At 39.9% G+C, this 16,460-nt stretch overlaps 1 protein-coding gene across 2 annotated transcripts; it reads left to right on the forward strand.

Moving 5' to 3' along the window:
* Positions 1–14,755, forward strand: LOC140546022 (fizzy-related protein homolog). 2 transcript variants are annotated; one of them, XM_072669139.1, is made up of 15 exons: positions 23–74; positions 740–777; positions 2,328–2,398; positions 2,877–2,984; positions 3,750–3,813; positions 6,833–6,960; positions 8,167–8,249; positions 8,388–8,571; positions 8,653–8,718; positions 11,297–11,399; positions 11,615–11,799; positions 12,137–12,370; positions 12,682–12,786; positions 12,889–12,981; positions 13,567–14,755. In XM_072669139.1, exons 3-15 carry the CDS (start codon positions 2,330–2,332, stop codon positions 13,606–13,608), a joined length of 1,464 nt encoding a protein of 487 aa, XP_072525240.1. In that variant the 5' UTR covers positions 23–74; positions 740–777; positions 2,328–2,329; the 3' UTR covers positions 13,609–14,755. The 2 variants fall into 2 exon arrangements, with proteins under 2 accessions (XP_072525238.1, XP_072525240.1); XM_072669137.1 differs by lacking the exon at positions 740–777 and having other exon boundaries at positions 1–74.
* The last annotated feature ends 1,705 nt before the right edge of the window (positions 14,756–16,460 follow it).

Genomic DNA, 16,460 nt, shown 5'->3' on the forward strand with positions numbered 1-16,460 from the left:
AACAACAATCGCCCAGCGGTCTCGGTTACTAACACACAGGGGAGCCTGGTCTGTCAGCTGGAGCCGAGAGTCTGGTACGGAAAGTAGCTAATAGTTCAATTTCAGTTTAATTTAATTGAGTTTAAAGTAAAGAACAGCGCAGAGAGCTCTGTGACCGACACTGGCATTAAGTTACTCTTTAAAGACACTCGCTCGGTTAGTTATCTTGGCTGCAGCAGCGTTAGCTAGCTCTGTTCACTGTGTTTACGTTAGCTAGCTAGCTATACTGTCTGTGGAGACCAAAACGGAGCATTAGCTAGATACATTAACCTACATCTTAACTTAGATAATTCTCAACTCTCATTATATAACTGATTCATTTACTACAGTACACAGTTAGTTAGTGTAAATACGCTGGCCTACGCACTGTCATTCACTTACGTTAGCTAGCTATCCAGTCGTTAGCCTTTGAGGCTAACAGCTGTTCTGCTGTGTTTGCTGTTCTGTTGTCGAGCACAGTTTGTTGTTTTAGTGGTTTTGTTCCACTAAATGTAGCTAGAACTCGATAATAATCTACTAAACTGGGTCCACAGAGGTAGTTAGTTAGTTAGCTAGCTAATACATTCATGTCTTAAGCGAGTCTTAACTGTAGATAGCTATTGAGAGCTAGCTAGTAGCACCGCCGATTCGTTTCTGACTACGTGTAGGCAAGGATGCCTTTTGTCTTTTGTGTGAAACCTTCTGTGGTTCTCTTCTGTAGAATATCAAGCTGGCCAACTAGCTAGAACAGTCCGAAAGGTGAGCTTGAGGATTTTTATTTTTCTTATTTGGATCTAGCTATGCTTCTTCTAGCCTACAGCGTGTGACTGACAGAAGCGTCTGTTGTGTGGATTAGGTGTTCATGGCCGGGAGCTTTTAGTGGTAGCTAGTAGCTCTGCTACCTTTATAGAAGGCTGAACAATGTTGTTAAGGCATGACTAAGGTTTATTATTATTAAGCCAATGTGAAAAGGCTTCTGTTTGCTCACACCCCTCGATCTCACACGGATATCGATTTATATAAACAAGAGGCTTAGCTACCACCTCAAACATCTCAAACAGGGCGATCTGCTTCCAGTACACCCTTTATCTTGTAGTAATAATCACCTGCAGTGGAGTTAAGAACGACCTGAGCGTGACATGGTAGCAACCATGTCTGTGTGACATACAGAAAAAATGTCTTGCTTATGGGGGCAGTTCTCTGGTAGTCTTCTTGAAAATACACTAGCTATGTCCACATTTTTGTGGACACGTTTTCTAATGAATGGGTGCATTCAGCTACTTTAAGTTGCATCCATTGCTGACACAGATGTGCAAATGTACATACACAGCTATGTATGTCTAGTCCCTGTATAGAGAAGTATTGCGCTGGCGCTGGAGTTGGCTGCCCACCGCTCTGGGTGTGTGTGTGTACTCACTGCCCCTAACACGTGTGTGTGTGTGTGTGTGTTCACTACCAGATGGGTTAAATGCGGAGGACACATTTCGCTGTACACTGTACAGTGACAAATACGTGCACCTTTACCTTTACCTTTTTATTGGCAACAGAATAGAAATGTATGGAGCAGATAAACATGAACCTACTGGCACCACAACTAATGCCATGCATAGGTATGCAAACTCTCTGCAGAGGTAAATAGCCCTCCAAAATTGCTGTGGAGCAGTGAAACTGTGTTCTTGGTGGTCCGTTTGATACTTTTGGAATGAGTTGGGGTCACTAATGCTCTTGTTGCTGAATGCAACCAAATCCTCACAGTAATGCTCGGAAATCTAGTAGAAAGCCTTCCCTGGACAGTAGAGACAGTTACTCTGACAAACATTTTATTGAAATACTCCTGATGATAGACATATAGTTGGACATGCGAGCATCATAAGGTTGACTAGGATACTCACATAATAAAAACCACACATAATAAAAGCATAGTGATTGGTTAATGTTGCATCCTTCTGCAGTGTTGCTAGAAGAGACCCGCCCCCATTCAAATAGGATGCACTTAGACAGATTGGATAATTGACAGTGCTTTAGATGGTAAATGATAGACCATTGGAAGTGACTGTGGATGTATCTATAATGGTTTTAATTGTAAAACATTGTTCTGCTGTATTAAAATTCTTATATGGTAATATTGTGTGGGACTGTGGGATTGCCAGTGTACTGCCAGTAGTTTAGCAGCCAGGCTAGTAATCTGCAGTTTATGTGCAGTATTTGTTAATGCATCAGTAAAGGCAATAAGTGTCTGGGATGAGTAAAGGCTGTCTGTGTTTTAATATAATTTTAGTAATGTTTTGGTCTGTTCTAATCCTTTGCAGCCATGGACCAAGATTATGAGAGCCGGCTACTACGACAAATCAATATACAGAATGACAACGCCAGCCCCATTGTGAGTCTGTATTTTATCTTGATGTTTTCTGAAGCCTCTAATGTACTTAAATGCACTGTTTTCATTGGGTAATCATTGATTTCTGGCTGGACCACTGCCTCGGTTTTAGAGGTGGTGAGTGCGGAGGAGGCTAAATGTCAAGGCCATCAGTGTTGCCACGTGTAAGGTGGGACAATCGGGCATAAGTTTCCATGCACGGAAGAACACCTTTACGATGACATTTCAGTAATGCTAAATGTTACAGTTTGCAGTTTTTAAGACAAACCTTGTGTCTCAGAAACAGTATCTCTAGCAGAAGAGAGATGCTACTTACTTACTATTTTGTTCATGAAGCAAGTGTCTATTCTTGTTCTTTTTGTATTTTTATTGATCATAAAAAAAAGACTTGGGGTTTGAGAAAGCACTGAAACGTGCAGTTCAGTGATTCTCCTGGATCATTTTTTGGAAACTCACAGTATTTTCTCCCTTTTTCCTGCAGAAGTTGACACCTACCAACTCGCCCCTGTCCTCGCCAAGTAAGCATGGAGATCGCTTTATACCATCCCGTGCTGGAGCCAACTGGAGCGTGAACTTCCACCGCATAAACGTAAGCCTTCAAAGCTACAACTGCCAACACGATCAAGCTTGTACAGTCATGAGTGTTGCTTTGTCATCTGTTGTAGGAAACAGTGTCATGTATCGTTTAAATCCTGGGTCATGCTGCTTGCCATCAGCAGCCAGACCCTGAGAGAGCACAATTGGCCTTGCTCTGTCATGTGTGGGTTGATTTCACTTCCTCCCCATGTCACTCCCAGGGTGATGTTGGTCAGCACAGATGTCAGTTTGCTGTTGTATTGGAACTGCAGAGCTGCTTTTGCTATCTAGCGATGCTGTTTCGGTGGCAGTGTGTAAAGTATGTGTGCCTGAGGAGACATGCTAGTATTCACCCACCTTGTGTTGGAGGCATTGCCAGTGATGGAGAGACTTGGAGCTCACATCAATGGTGATTTGGCAAATTGGGTAGAATGGGTTAAAATAGGGCTGAATAAATGTTAAAAATGTTAAAAAACAAACACATAAGCAAGTCTATTTGGGATTACTTAACTCTTGGTTTAAGGCAAGCGTGATTGTAGTCATACAGTTTGCACAATAAGCTTTTGTTATTTGTTGGCTAGATTAGCCTTTAAGATTCATTGCAAAATGGAGGCTCACAGCTCAAACATGTTTTGAGTGATCTTCTGTATTTGGGATAGGGAGAAAACGGACTGTGTAAATTTAGTTCAATACAACTGTCAGATTGGCTAATGTACATTATAGTTGCTGGAACTTTTTTCCTCCTTGTTTAATGCAGTGTTATGTCTTTTATTCTTAGGAAAATGAAAAGTCATACAGTCAGAACAGAAAGACGAAAGATGGCACGTCGGACAACAGCAAAGGTAATCCTTTCGTCTCAGGGCCTGGATTTTCATTGCAGTCCTACAAAAACCTTGTCTCTTTTGGCATATTTTAAATCTAGCAGTTGTCAATATTTCATGATGAATGAACCAATAGAAATGGCTTTTATGTTGACTTTCATTGACTTTCATGTTGACTTTTCAAAACGTAAGAAGGTTTTTTCAGCAGCAATGTTTTGTATCTGTTCACTTTTTTTCTTGCAATAATGAGACAGATTATCACAAAGGTTTCAGCAGTGCTTGACATGCTTGTCATATGGGCTAACTATAAAGAGGGATTTGGTTGTTCTTGTATTTGCTTCTGCAAGAGAGATTTGCAGAGCTTTTTCAGGCTGGAAACTAGGGCATCAAGTTCCGTCTGTGACTAGAATACAACAATTGCTGTAGTAAAATTGATTCAGTTAAACTAAAAGCCATATTGTTTCCAATGCCGTCTGTAATGTGTTTCAATTCATCAAAGTAATCCAGTGTAAATTGAACATTCTAAAGCATTATAGGGCCTGCAGCTTATTTGTTTAAGTGAAAGAAGTTTCTGCTTTGTATAACCAGTGTTGCCGATGATGTTGCACCCATTGCCGATGAGGTTTTTTATGGTTATAAGAGTCTCTCATAGGCCCTGTCCACATGTATCTGAGTATTTTTAATAATGTGAGCTTTAGTTGTCTCTCAGTACACAAGTCAACATGCAAAGATTTCAAAAACACTAGTGCGAGCATGATAGCCCAGCAGGGGATGCTAACCACTCACAAAGGTTGATGTCAGATTGTTTAAGAAGCAAGCATAACAGCCAAAGTAGACCTAAACACATCATAAAAAGTAAGCACATTTTAAGACAATGAAGATTTTTTCCCCCCCACAGTATATTGTTCGAATGTACAATATCAATAACTCCATCTCACGCACAGACTCTCAACCGGTTTTGAAAATATGTGCATTTTGGACATCCACACCTCAACATTAAAAAGGGAGTTCTTATACATCTCTATCCTGGAAGCTGCAATTTTAAAGACCTCTGTTATCAGTCAACAAAACACTGTATTTATGTGGCCGGAAGGCTACGTTTTAAAAATAAATAAATAGGAATACTATATTTAGGTACATGGAGCTGTTGTAGGAGGGAGGAGTATTGTTTTTCTTTTACCCTTTTATTTATTCTTTTTTTTTTTATTCCTCCCCTTTTCGTGATACTCTCTAAAGCCTAATACCTAAACAAACAACATGACATAATGTTTTAATACCAGTTAAAAGATTAAATAAGCTAGCATAATAAAGCTTTAGCATAGTTGAGTTAGATATGTTGCAAATGTAGCAATTTGTCATCTTGTAATATGGCCACATCCATTTAGTAAGAATAAATGCGGCCGAAAAAGTTCACACAAACTTGTCTTTGTGGCTGATCAGTTTAAAGCAGCATTATGTAACGTTTGTATCTTAAAAAGATCAGATTCAAAATCTTGTTGATGCTCCATCGTCTTGTTATAGTGTAATAGTGTCTATGCTGTTGGTACTCTGGGCTTGGCACGCTGCTAATTGCACTATGTAAGTCTGGTCATGTAAAACTGTAATATTACTGTGCCGTGTCAGTCCACATGCTTTCTTCACTTTTAGTGACAGTTTTGTGACTTTTAGTTTGTCCAAAAATGTGTGTGAGCATTTCTGTCTTGAGAGGTGGCTTCCTAGATGAATTCCTACTTTCCTACTGCACAATGCTGCTTTAATCCCTCTTGGTCTAGGGCATGTAGCCTAACTTGTGTTGTAAACTAAAGAAGCACATATCAGATATCAGATATCTATATCTATCTATCTATCTATCTATCTATCTCTCTCTCTCTCTCTCTCTCTCTCTATATATATATATATATATATATATATATATATAACCAATAAGTAATAAAATAATAACAATAAAAAAACATCTACAATGTACAATCCCAATAATATACAGTAATGTGAACATTTAATTGTTTTGTAAAATATTGCTGTAACAGTATAATTGGTCATGAGTCTGTATAAATCTAAGCCATGATCAGGAGGAATTCATGATTAAATGGCCCATTTTTTTTACTCTTCTCTCATGGCGGACACGTGCTCCCCTGTTAGTCTTTGCTTCCATGGTTATGATATAAAAAAGTGTTGGCATTTATTGTTATTATTTTTATTATTAATTATAATTTTTTAAATCATATGAAAATCATAGGCTGTTGTTGATGAATAGCAGAGTTACATTACATTAGTTGGAATAACGTAAACGCAAACAATACATTAATTTTTTTTTAATTATTATAAAATGTGAATAAATAAATTGCTCACCTTATATAATTTTATTGCAGCAGAGAAGTTTCAAACTTTGGGTTGGGGACCAGGCTAAAGTAGCAATATACTGATGTCATAACGATTTTATTTTAATGGTGCATATTATAAATAATATTTTTAATATCTAAGTGATGTATTTTGCAATTAAGTATTGATAATACGAATGTATAAACTGGGGGAATAAAAAATCCTTATATTACATATATTTTAGTTTAATAATGCAATACAAATAAAATAAGATTTTTGGTTCATTAATTTTACTGTTACTGGGAGCTGTGGGTAAGGTAACCCTGTAGCACTGGCCTTTTGTTGACTAATTGACTTTGGCGGCTAATCGTTTGCGCCCTTAATAGAAATTTCAGGTGTGTGTGTAGGGAGGATATTGAACAGCAGTAAGCAGCCTGTTTAATATGAACCTGTTCTTTGCTCAAAAACATTCATACAAGGCCTCCCTTATGGCAGGCTGGTAACTATGACAACCGGGTTCTAGTTTGCCTCCAGTGCACTCGCTCACCCTTTCCTGTCCTTCTGTTTGTTGATCTGTCTCTCCTTCTCTCCCTTCTGGGTTTCTGTCTGTCGTTTGGATTCCTCGCCCCTTTTTTGATTCCTCACTTTTTGCTTCTTGGTTTATTTCTTGCTGTCTTTGACTTTGGTTTTATGCTTTTCTCCTTCTGTCTCTTGTTCTCAGACGGCCTGGCGTACTCTGCCCTGCTGAAGAACGAGCTTCTGGGTGCGGGCATCGAGAAAGTACAGGATCCTCAGACTGAGGACCGGCGGTTGCAGCCAACCACTCCAGAGAAGAGGAGCCTGTTTAGCGTGAGTGACCACAGGGGGCATTGTATGTAATCATGTTTTCGCTCACCAACTTGGGAACTCTGAACCACAAAACACATCAGGTGTTTGTGTAGGTTCATGTCCTTCAAGAAATCGCTACTCTGAAATCTTTTTGGAAAAATGAAAGAAATGAATACACAAAAGCTAATGAACATCCATCTGATAGTGCTGCTGCACCACCCACGGAGGTATGCCGTATTGTAGGTAAGGCACCCAAACATTGCAGTGTCGAAAATTTGCCTCCGCAACAGCCTCTATACGCTCTCCCACTCCCCCACTCCCACTCGTGCCATCTGCTTTGTCCAACTTCAGCACGAAGGACATGGCAAAAGAGGAGCTCTGGAGTAGGCGGCTTTTGAATGGCCTTGGATGTGTGTTTGTGTGAATGGAGGTAACATACTGCTAAAGCTGACCATTCACTAAACAAAACAAAAATCACTGCTTGTTTTGCTGACAGGATTTTTCTGAATTTCTGGCTGATGGCAAACTGGTCAACGATTAAGTGATCTATACCCTTACGTCTGTTTATTGGAATGTCTGTGGAAGAACTGGACATCATATGTCAAGTATTTTTAATGTTTTGATATTTTAATCTGGCAGTTGTTCTTTACATTGTCATAAACCCCAAATTGTTATGTGGCAATCTTGACTTATTTTATTCAGGCCCCACAATTTACATACACCCAGCCTACTGGTGCACAGACACTGGGGGAAAGTATGCCGTTGTTGATACTGGAGGGTAGCACATCACCTCCAGACTTATGTACTCCTACTCATATTCCCATAACTAGCATAAGACAAGTAATTAAATACAAAAATGTATTGTTGGAGGATAGTCAGGCAAAATAACATGGTGGCAAATAGGCTTGCAAAACTACATCTGAACTTAAATACTTAAATGCTATATTACATTTAATGCATTCTATGCCACCTTTAAACACACTACACTGACTGTGCTTATGAAAAGATTTATTGGGGTGTTATGTTAAGCGGGGGGGCAGGTGTGCATATATAGTGCTGAAAGTCAGTTTTACTCACTTGTCACTTATCTAGTTTGTCTTGTCATCTTGCTCCAGACAGAGACCTTCGTTTTGGGTTTTTATCCCCCACATTTGGAGGTATGGAGCCACCCCTGCAGCACACAGCAACAGTTATATAGGTCTCAAGTTGTGTATCTCTGTTTTACAGTACTCTATAAGTGCCAAGCGCTCGCTTCCAGATGACGGCAACAGCATCTCCCCATATTCCTTATCACCTGTCAGCAGTAACAGGTAAATGTCTAAACATTCAAAAAATGCACTTTATTGTCACATTTCTCAGGATGTCATATATTTAATAGTAGCTTTTCTGCTTTTTAAGTTTTGTTTGTGTCCTCCATGTCTTCTGTCGTGTCTCTCGCACCCGTTAAGTCAAAAGCTGTTGCGGTCTCCACGGAAACCCATGCGCAAGATCTCAAAGATTCCGTTCAAGGTGCTGGATGCTCCTGAGCTGCAGGATGACTTCTACCTCAACCTGGTGGACTGGTCCTCCTTAAACGTGCTTAGCGTTGGCCTCGGTACCTGTGTGTACCTGTGGAGTGCCTGCACCAGTCAGGTGTGTAGGTGTGTCTGTACTATTATTTTTTTATGGGTTGATTGGTTTGTTTATTAATATTTCCTCCCTCTACATATGCAGGTGACGAGACTGTGTGATCTGTCTGTGGAAGGTGACTCTGTAACGTCAGTTGGCTGGTCGGAGAGGGTAATCAAGCTTGCTTTTTCTGTTTTTAGCCTTTTCTCTTGATATTAAGTTTCTTGTGCATTGAGATGTACTGGTTTGTGTGGCAGTGTTCAATAAAACACTTCTATTTGCTGTTTAGCTGGTTTCCCCAAATCCTGTCTTAGACTGCACGCTACAGTATTTCTCTATTGTATCCAGTCATAGACCTCATTCACAAGGGCATGTGATGTCCAATCGACAGTTCACCTAATGCCGTTCATTTTCTTGGCCCAGTTGGTGCATTTGCAGAAAGCTGTATGTACGGCATAACATTATTTATGCGCCTCAGCCAGGCAGTCTTCATGAAAAACTCCTAGCGCTATATTCGCCCACCTGTGTGTAAAAGTCGCTCTGAATAAGACCGTCAGACAAATACCATAAATGTAAATGTGCCGGATATGACACATGTACAGCCTTGATGTCTCGTACGTCTGTTCCAAAATCACACTTAACCCTAGTGTCCACAAGGTCTCTGGCACTCTACAGTATATGTGTGTTATTAACCTCACTTGGAGGAGGAACGCAGTGCGCTTTTTGGGTTGCCTCACAATGATTTTCAATTAATCTGTTAATCAGAAAAGAAGAATTATTGCTGTCAGTCTGCCAGTAATGAAATATTTCACATTACTCAGAGTTCCATTCAGCTTATTATGTTCATCAAGGGCAGTGCAGTAGATCTCAATACGGCAGGCACAAAAACCTTAATTTTGTCACTATTTAAGATGGAAAAACATAATACAAACAAAATAATACATACAAAGCTTAGCACAGTCTAAATAATGTTATGGATGTAAGCTGTTAATTGCTATTCAGTTGATTTGTCCCTACAAAGATAAAGCAACGATGAATAGTTTTTGTGTGTTTCATCATGTAATTTAGTCTGTTATTACCAACATTGAAACAGCTTCTGCCTTGAAAGCAGTGGGCCTTTCTGTAGCTGGCCTGAGACTGTGGCTTACCTAATAGCTTGCTGTCTAAAGTGAGATCTGCAGCAACGGTTTTATAAATTTGCCTGAATTTATGTCCTGTATTTATCTTAATTTGTTCTATTTTATGCTGCTTATTTAAATTTGTTATGATGTGTGCTGTGTTTCACATGGGTGGTTTGTTTTGTTTGCACATTCTCTGTGCTCTACCGTTATTTGTTTTCAATTATTTAAATTCTTGTTTTATTTCTGTGCTAAAGTGAACAGTTTCTTTCTGCTGTATCATGCTTTGGTCAGCTTCTGCCGTTCCTAAATGCGTCTTGGAAGTAGAGCTGGGCAATATGGTAAAAATATTATATTAAAAACATTTTCACGATGCCCAATATTAACTGCCATATACATTATCACAAACATGCATCAGTAACCACAGATTCTTTAAAACTACTATTCAATTACTCACCCACATTTTTTACATTTTCTACTCAAAATGTGCTGCACTTCATCCACTTAAGACAGATTAATTAGACTGTTTGTAATGAAACATGCAGTTGATCAGTGTTTTTGATGATATCCTCTATTCGCTTAGACTGTTGTCATATTGCCCAGCTCTACTTGGAAGTAAAATTGACTTGACATCTCGTTTAAAAGTGTTTCCAAGTTTTTGACTGGGTTAAGCATGACCCTTTACTGTAGTCCCTGCTACCTGTATTTGCCCACATTAAGCCATGTGCCGCACCTAGCCAGTCAACAACAGGTATTTATTTATGTTATTAGTTGTTTCACCTTTAGATGATGGTTTTAAAAATAATGACAAATTAATTTAGTTTAGATGTTTGTTTCTACTTGTCTAAATGTTTGTAGACACCCCTTCTAATGAATGCATTCAACTACTTTAAGTAAGCACCCATTGATGAGCCACATGTTCAAATGCATGCACACACACAGCTTGTCTTGTCCCTGTAAAGAAGCATTGCCAATAGAATATGAAACAAAGAATGATCAGGTGTCCAAATGCTTTTATCTATGTCATGAATCTAGTAGCGGTAAAAACAAAAGTACCAGCATTAGCTGTGAGTTCAGCAAATAAGAGAAATACTGTTGCCAATAGATGATGATCTCGGATGGACACGTCAGTATTGAGCAAGATAAAGGGGGCCTTAATTGCAGCAGTGTGCTCACATCCAGAGCTGTACTATCCAACTCCTAGATCAATAAGGACAACTTATAGCAACCTTTGTCTTTTATGCTTGTTCTTGGTTTAGAAGAAGAACAGCAGCTGGCAGCAGTTCCTGCTTGCAAGCGTTCTGCTTTGAATGAGTTTTCCCACTCAAATTGATATCCACCTACAAACCCGCCTACATCAAACCAGCAACACGCATCAATGTGTTTTTTTTATTCTTATTTTTTTTTTATGGAGGCCAAAATGCCCTTGAGAAAGCAGCCTTATTCAGCACATGAAAGGCTTGACAAGTAGCCAGTGAGTGAGCCAGTGAAACAGGAAAGTTAGAGCTGGGAAAGCATTAAGCAGTGTAAAGCACAGGGGTTTTGCAGGACTGGGAAACACTGAGGTAGCTTCATTGCACCGGCTGCTGAGAAATGGCTGTGTTCTCATATGTTGCTGTTCCTTGTTATAGGGGAACCTGGTGGCAGTGGGCACTCATAAAGGCTTTGTGCAGATTTGGGATGCAGCTGCGGGAAAGAAGCTCTCTGTATTAGAGGGACATACGGCCAGAGTGGGTGAGTACACTGCTGTTTGGAGCTTGCTTAGTTCAGTCCTTTCACACCAGAGCACTTTCTGTAATAGCCTAGATGTTCAAGTAGTCCTGAAACATGTTCACCTAGTTCACTTTGTCCTCTCTGACCCTCTGTAACTGGATCTCTGTCCTTCATGATTGTATGTACATGCCTGTCTGTAAATGCATGTGTTGCCTATGTATGCTCCTCTTTCTCAGGCGCGTTGGCATGGAACGTCGACCAGCTGTCCTCAGGCAGCAGGGACAGGCTGATCTTGCAGAGGGATATCCGTGCACCACCACAGCAGTCAGAACGCAAGCTCCTGGGTCACAGGCAGGAAGTTTGCGGCCTCAAATGGAGCACAGACCACCAACTTCTTGCCTCTGGTGGCAATGACAACAAGGTAGCCCTCTTTACTAGCCAGAGGCCGCCACATTATTGGGCTGACATTTGAGAGTTGTTCTCTACTGTATACATATTGGCCAGGTTTTTGTCATAAAAACCCATTACAAAAATCCACCTATGCAGTCTACAGCAGGTTTTAATAAGTTATAAGATTGTTTCAGCCTGGACTGCTCTTCTGCTACAGTACAATACAGAACAGACTGAAAGATTGAAATTGTACACCTCGCTGTGAAATCCTTCTTTATGATCTAGTCCCCAGGTGGTTGTCTTGTAATCTAGTTGTATGTACATATTTTAGTATTGCCATATGTATTTATCATCCGTCATCTCTCTAGCTGCTAGTGTGGAACCACTCCAGCGTCTCGCCCATGCAGCAGTACACAGAGCACTTGGCGGCAGTAAAAGCCATCGCCTGGTCGCCGCACCAACACGGCCTTCTGGCATCTGGCGGGGGGACGGCTGACCGCTGCATCCGCTTCTGGAACACGCTGACTGGTCAGCCTTTGCAGTCCACAGACACCGGCTCGCAGGTCTGCAACCTGGCCTGGTCCAAACACACCAATGAACTGGTACGTACCATGTTGAGGACCACACACAGAAGTACAGGTGTTGTGAGCATGAAGATGAGCATGAACTAGTAATAATAGAATATTGAACTTAAATAAAAATAAAATAATAATAATATTGGTCTTGCCGGTCTTGCTTAAAGAGTGGTCTTGCTTAAAATCTACTACATTTTACTATAATGAAATAATAATAAGAAAAATGAATATAAGAATAATGTACTCTATAAATAGAGAATTTAGAATTGTATTCAATGCTTTAAGTTGAAGAGCGATGTTTGACAGCCACCCTGCTCTCTCCCTGTCTTTGTCCACAGGTCAGCACACACGGATACTCTCAGAATCAGATCTTGGTGTGGAAATACCCTTCCCTCACACAGGTGGCCAAGCTCACCGGACATTCCTACAGAGTACTATACCTGGTAAAAACACCTGGACATTTGTTATAACAGTATCTTGTTAAGCTAAAAATGAGATGTGCTAGTGGCTTGTAATCACACCTAAACATCTGATGTTTCTTGAAGGCCATGTCACCAGACGGAGAGGCCATAGTCACAGGAGCAGGAGACGAAACCCTGCGCTTCTGGAACGTCTTCAGCAAAACCAGATCCACCAAGGTACCATTTAGTTATATCTTATGTAAAGCCAGAAATTTAGCCTATGCAAGAATGTAAAGGCCCATAACAGGGCCAGTCTATTACTTGGCAAGCACACAGTCCCATTATACACACTGTTATTGTGCAGTTCTTAGAAACATATAAATGTCCAGAGTGTATATATATATATTAGTGCACTGATCAGCCATGATATTAAAACCAATAACAGGTAAAGCATTAAAATCTGAGCCACTTTGACAAGGGCCAATAGTGATGGCTAGATCGAAACCATGGTCCTGGAGGCATCCCGCCCTGCACATTTTAGTGCTATACCTGCTGTTTTGCCCCTTTTTTGTTTTGTTTTGAAAGGGACCATAACGGCTGATCGTTGGCTATAAAAATAAACACTGTTCCCAAGCTAATGCCAGTGCTAATCAGACTGCATACCCATAAGAGAGCTATGTAGCCATCCAAATCTTTATCAATACCACTGAGGTTTCTTCTCCCAACTCCTCATGTAAACGTAGTCCGTTGAGATTGTAGTCAAGGCTGTCTTTCTGAAGTGCTCAGAAATGCTGATATCCCTCTCCTTTTCTCTGTCCCTAGGAATCTATATCTGTACTGAACCTGTTTACGAGGATCCGGTAATATTTGCATGCATTTGGAGGTGCTCAATTTTTCGGACACCCATGAGGAATAAACACATGTTCTCATCACCGTGATGACCTGTGTGACTGACGGACACTAAACCACACACTTTCTCTGTAGTGCAGCCTTCTGAAAAGGAGCTGGAAGCACAGAGAGAGGGGCATTATAGGGGCAACGTGTCCCCTTTTGTTTTATGTCAAAGAGGAACAGATGCATAACTGCCAAATAAGTAACGTGTAAATGTTTGTTTGTGGGTTTGTTTAAGTTTCCTTCCACCATCGTGCTTTTCTAAAACCTGTTATTTTACACCGCATATGCCATTCAGTTTGCGGTTACAAGCTTTGTGCCCTTTAGCCTTAAACTACAGTGCTGCGTTCACCTCGGGAGGGGTTAATGTCTGGCCTTGGAACGTTGCAGCGCTGTTTTTTTTTTTTTTTTTTTTTTTTTTTTTTTTTTTTAAACTAATTATTTATTAGAGCCTTTCTTTTATCATTTGGATTGTTTGTGTTTTTATAGAAAAAATAAGGCTGTATAGTTTATTTGGACTTATCTTACATATAGTCTTTTAAATGCATTTACATTTTTTCAGAGTGTCTCTTTCTATGTTTCTATGTTACAAATCAGGCGACAGAGCAAACCTGTTTCTTAATAATGTCCATAACTTGCACAGCGCCATATATAACACATCTTAAACCATGTCATAACTGATAAAACCACTTGTTTTACTTCAACAAACACAATTCTTATGGTAGAAAACAATTAGTCCTTGACACTTGTTTTATTCCACGTTGTCCTGCTTATTTGTCATAGTTTTGATTTTTTTTTTTTTTTTATCTTTATTTTTTATTATTATTAGTATTTTGTAAATTAGTTCTTGTGTTTTTGGGGGTGTCTAGTTTGAGTGCCGTGCTCGGACCATGTGAATGAATGGTATTTATTTGATTTGTGAGGCTGTGTTGATTTTGTTTTAGAGCCGGATGTTTTATGAAGATTGAGAGATGAACGCTTGCCTTTATGTCTTTATGTACAATTTACAAACAAATCCAAGACCGATGCCATGTCTGAACAGCTTAAAGAATGTTCTATGAAAAAGAAGGAAAATGACTGTTTTCATACCAAGAAGATAAATAAAAGTAAGTGTTCCATATTCTGTAGTTCATGTAAAAGCTTCAGTCTGTAGGCAGCAGAGAAAATCTCTTTAGTGAAGTGAGGCTTTGGTTGTATGTATGTTCATGAATGCAGTGAGTAGGTTTGAATAGTATATGGCAGAAGGTCCATGGTCAAGGGTGAGGCACTGGAATTTCAGACATCTGCAGTTGTCAATGTATTGTCATGTCTGAATATAGCTTCTAAAGTTAGCGTTGCCAGCATAGCTGGAGTTGGAATGAAGGAGTAGAATGATACACGGAGCTCACCGCATTGGGTGTATTTCACTTCAGACGCCTCTTTGAAACAGTGGGAGAAATTCCAATGTTTATTTAGTTCTGTTCGCTCTGATAATGCTATTAGAATTAAGAACTACATTGTATAATACGTGTCATATCTGAAGCTTTTAATCATATAATGATGAAAATTAGGGATGTCCCGATCCGATTTAGCTGATCAGGATCAGGCTGAGCAAGCATATTTTTATGGATTGGGTATCGGCTATCTTAATCCCAAGTCAAGGAATAAAAGAGTTTAGAGTCGGTAGTGTGGAGCTATTTTACAGTGGAATAGGAAAACAGACCATGATATCTGAACCTTTATACAACTATTGTGGAAATGCTCTGTTTTACCAGCAGGAGAACCTCACGCTTTTCATAGTTTTTAATACTTATAGGGTGCGCTCAGACCTGAATGGAGGCTAACGCTAATGCTAACAAACACACAATAGAAAAAATACAATCACAGCACATTCACCCACTATAAACCAGTTTTTGCACACCAGTAGTTAACAAACAACTCCAGATATTAGTCCAGAGTGTGTACCACCACACACACACACACAGTGGCTTGACTGCAGTGTTGTAAAGGAGCTGGGAGCTGGATTATAAAATATATAAGATGCTTCTAAAAATGATTGAGATATTAGTATAGTATTAATCAGCAGCTCATCTCATCTAAACTGTGTGTCTGGATTATTTATACAAACATACAGATCGGATCTCCTAGGTGTGAGCTGATTGTCAGCATTAATATAATCAAATGGGGAGGGGGAGGGGGGGGGCAAAATAACTGGATCGGCACTTTCTTAAAAAAAAAAAAAAAATAACATTGGACTTCGACTTCTAGCTTTTGCTCACAAAATTTTCACCAATGTCCCAGAGCCACTCCAACCACTGGGATTTTCTGCTGTTCTGTCTGTGTTCCACCACCAGGGGGCATTACCAACCCTCCCCCATAAACAATACATTCAGTTCCCTCAGAATGAGAGCTGCTTTTTTTGTGATTCTGATCTTGGGCCCTAAAGTCACCCCTAAAGATAGTTTTGGAAAGAAGCATTACTTTCTATCTACACAGATTCCGGATTTTCCAGAATTCATGCTGAAAAAGTGCAGCAAATGGAACGCTGCCAAGAGTGGATATAAAGGAAAGCGTGGGTGATTATTCTCAAGGTACTGTCAAAAACTACCCCCTCCACCACACCCCCCACCAAAACCACATCATTGTCCTTGTCTCATCACAAATCAAGTATTGCTCTCTCCCAAATTTCCATTCATCATTTAGCATTCATGAACCTCGTTCGTTCCCTCCACAATTCCGATGAGAGAATGAGAGAGATGATCCGGAGCAATCAGAGAACCCCCCACCCCTCCCTTTTTTGTATGCAAAAAGACCTTGTGCTGAATACTGTACATGGTTTGAGGCGA

The sequence above is a fragment of the Salminus brasiliensis genome, chromosome 23 (assembly GCF_030463535.1).
Source record: "Salminus brasiliensis chromosome 23, fSalBra1.hap2, whole genome shotgun sequence".
NCBI classification, from domain to species: domain Eukaryota; kingdom Metazoa; phylum Chordata; class Actinopteri; order Characiformes; family Bryconidae; genus Salminus; species Salminus brasiliensis.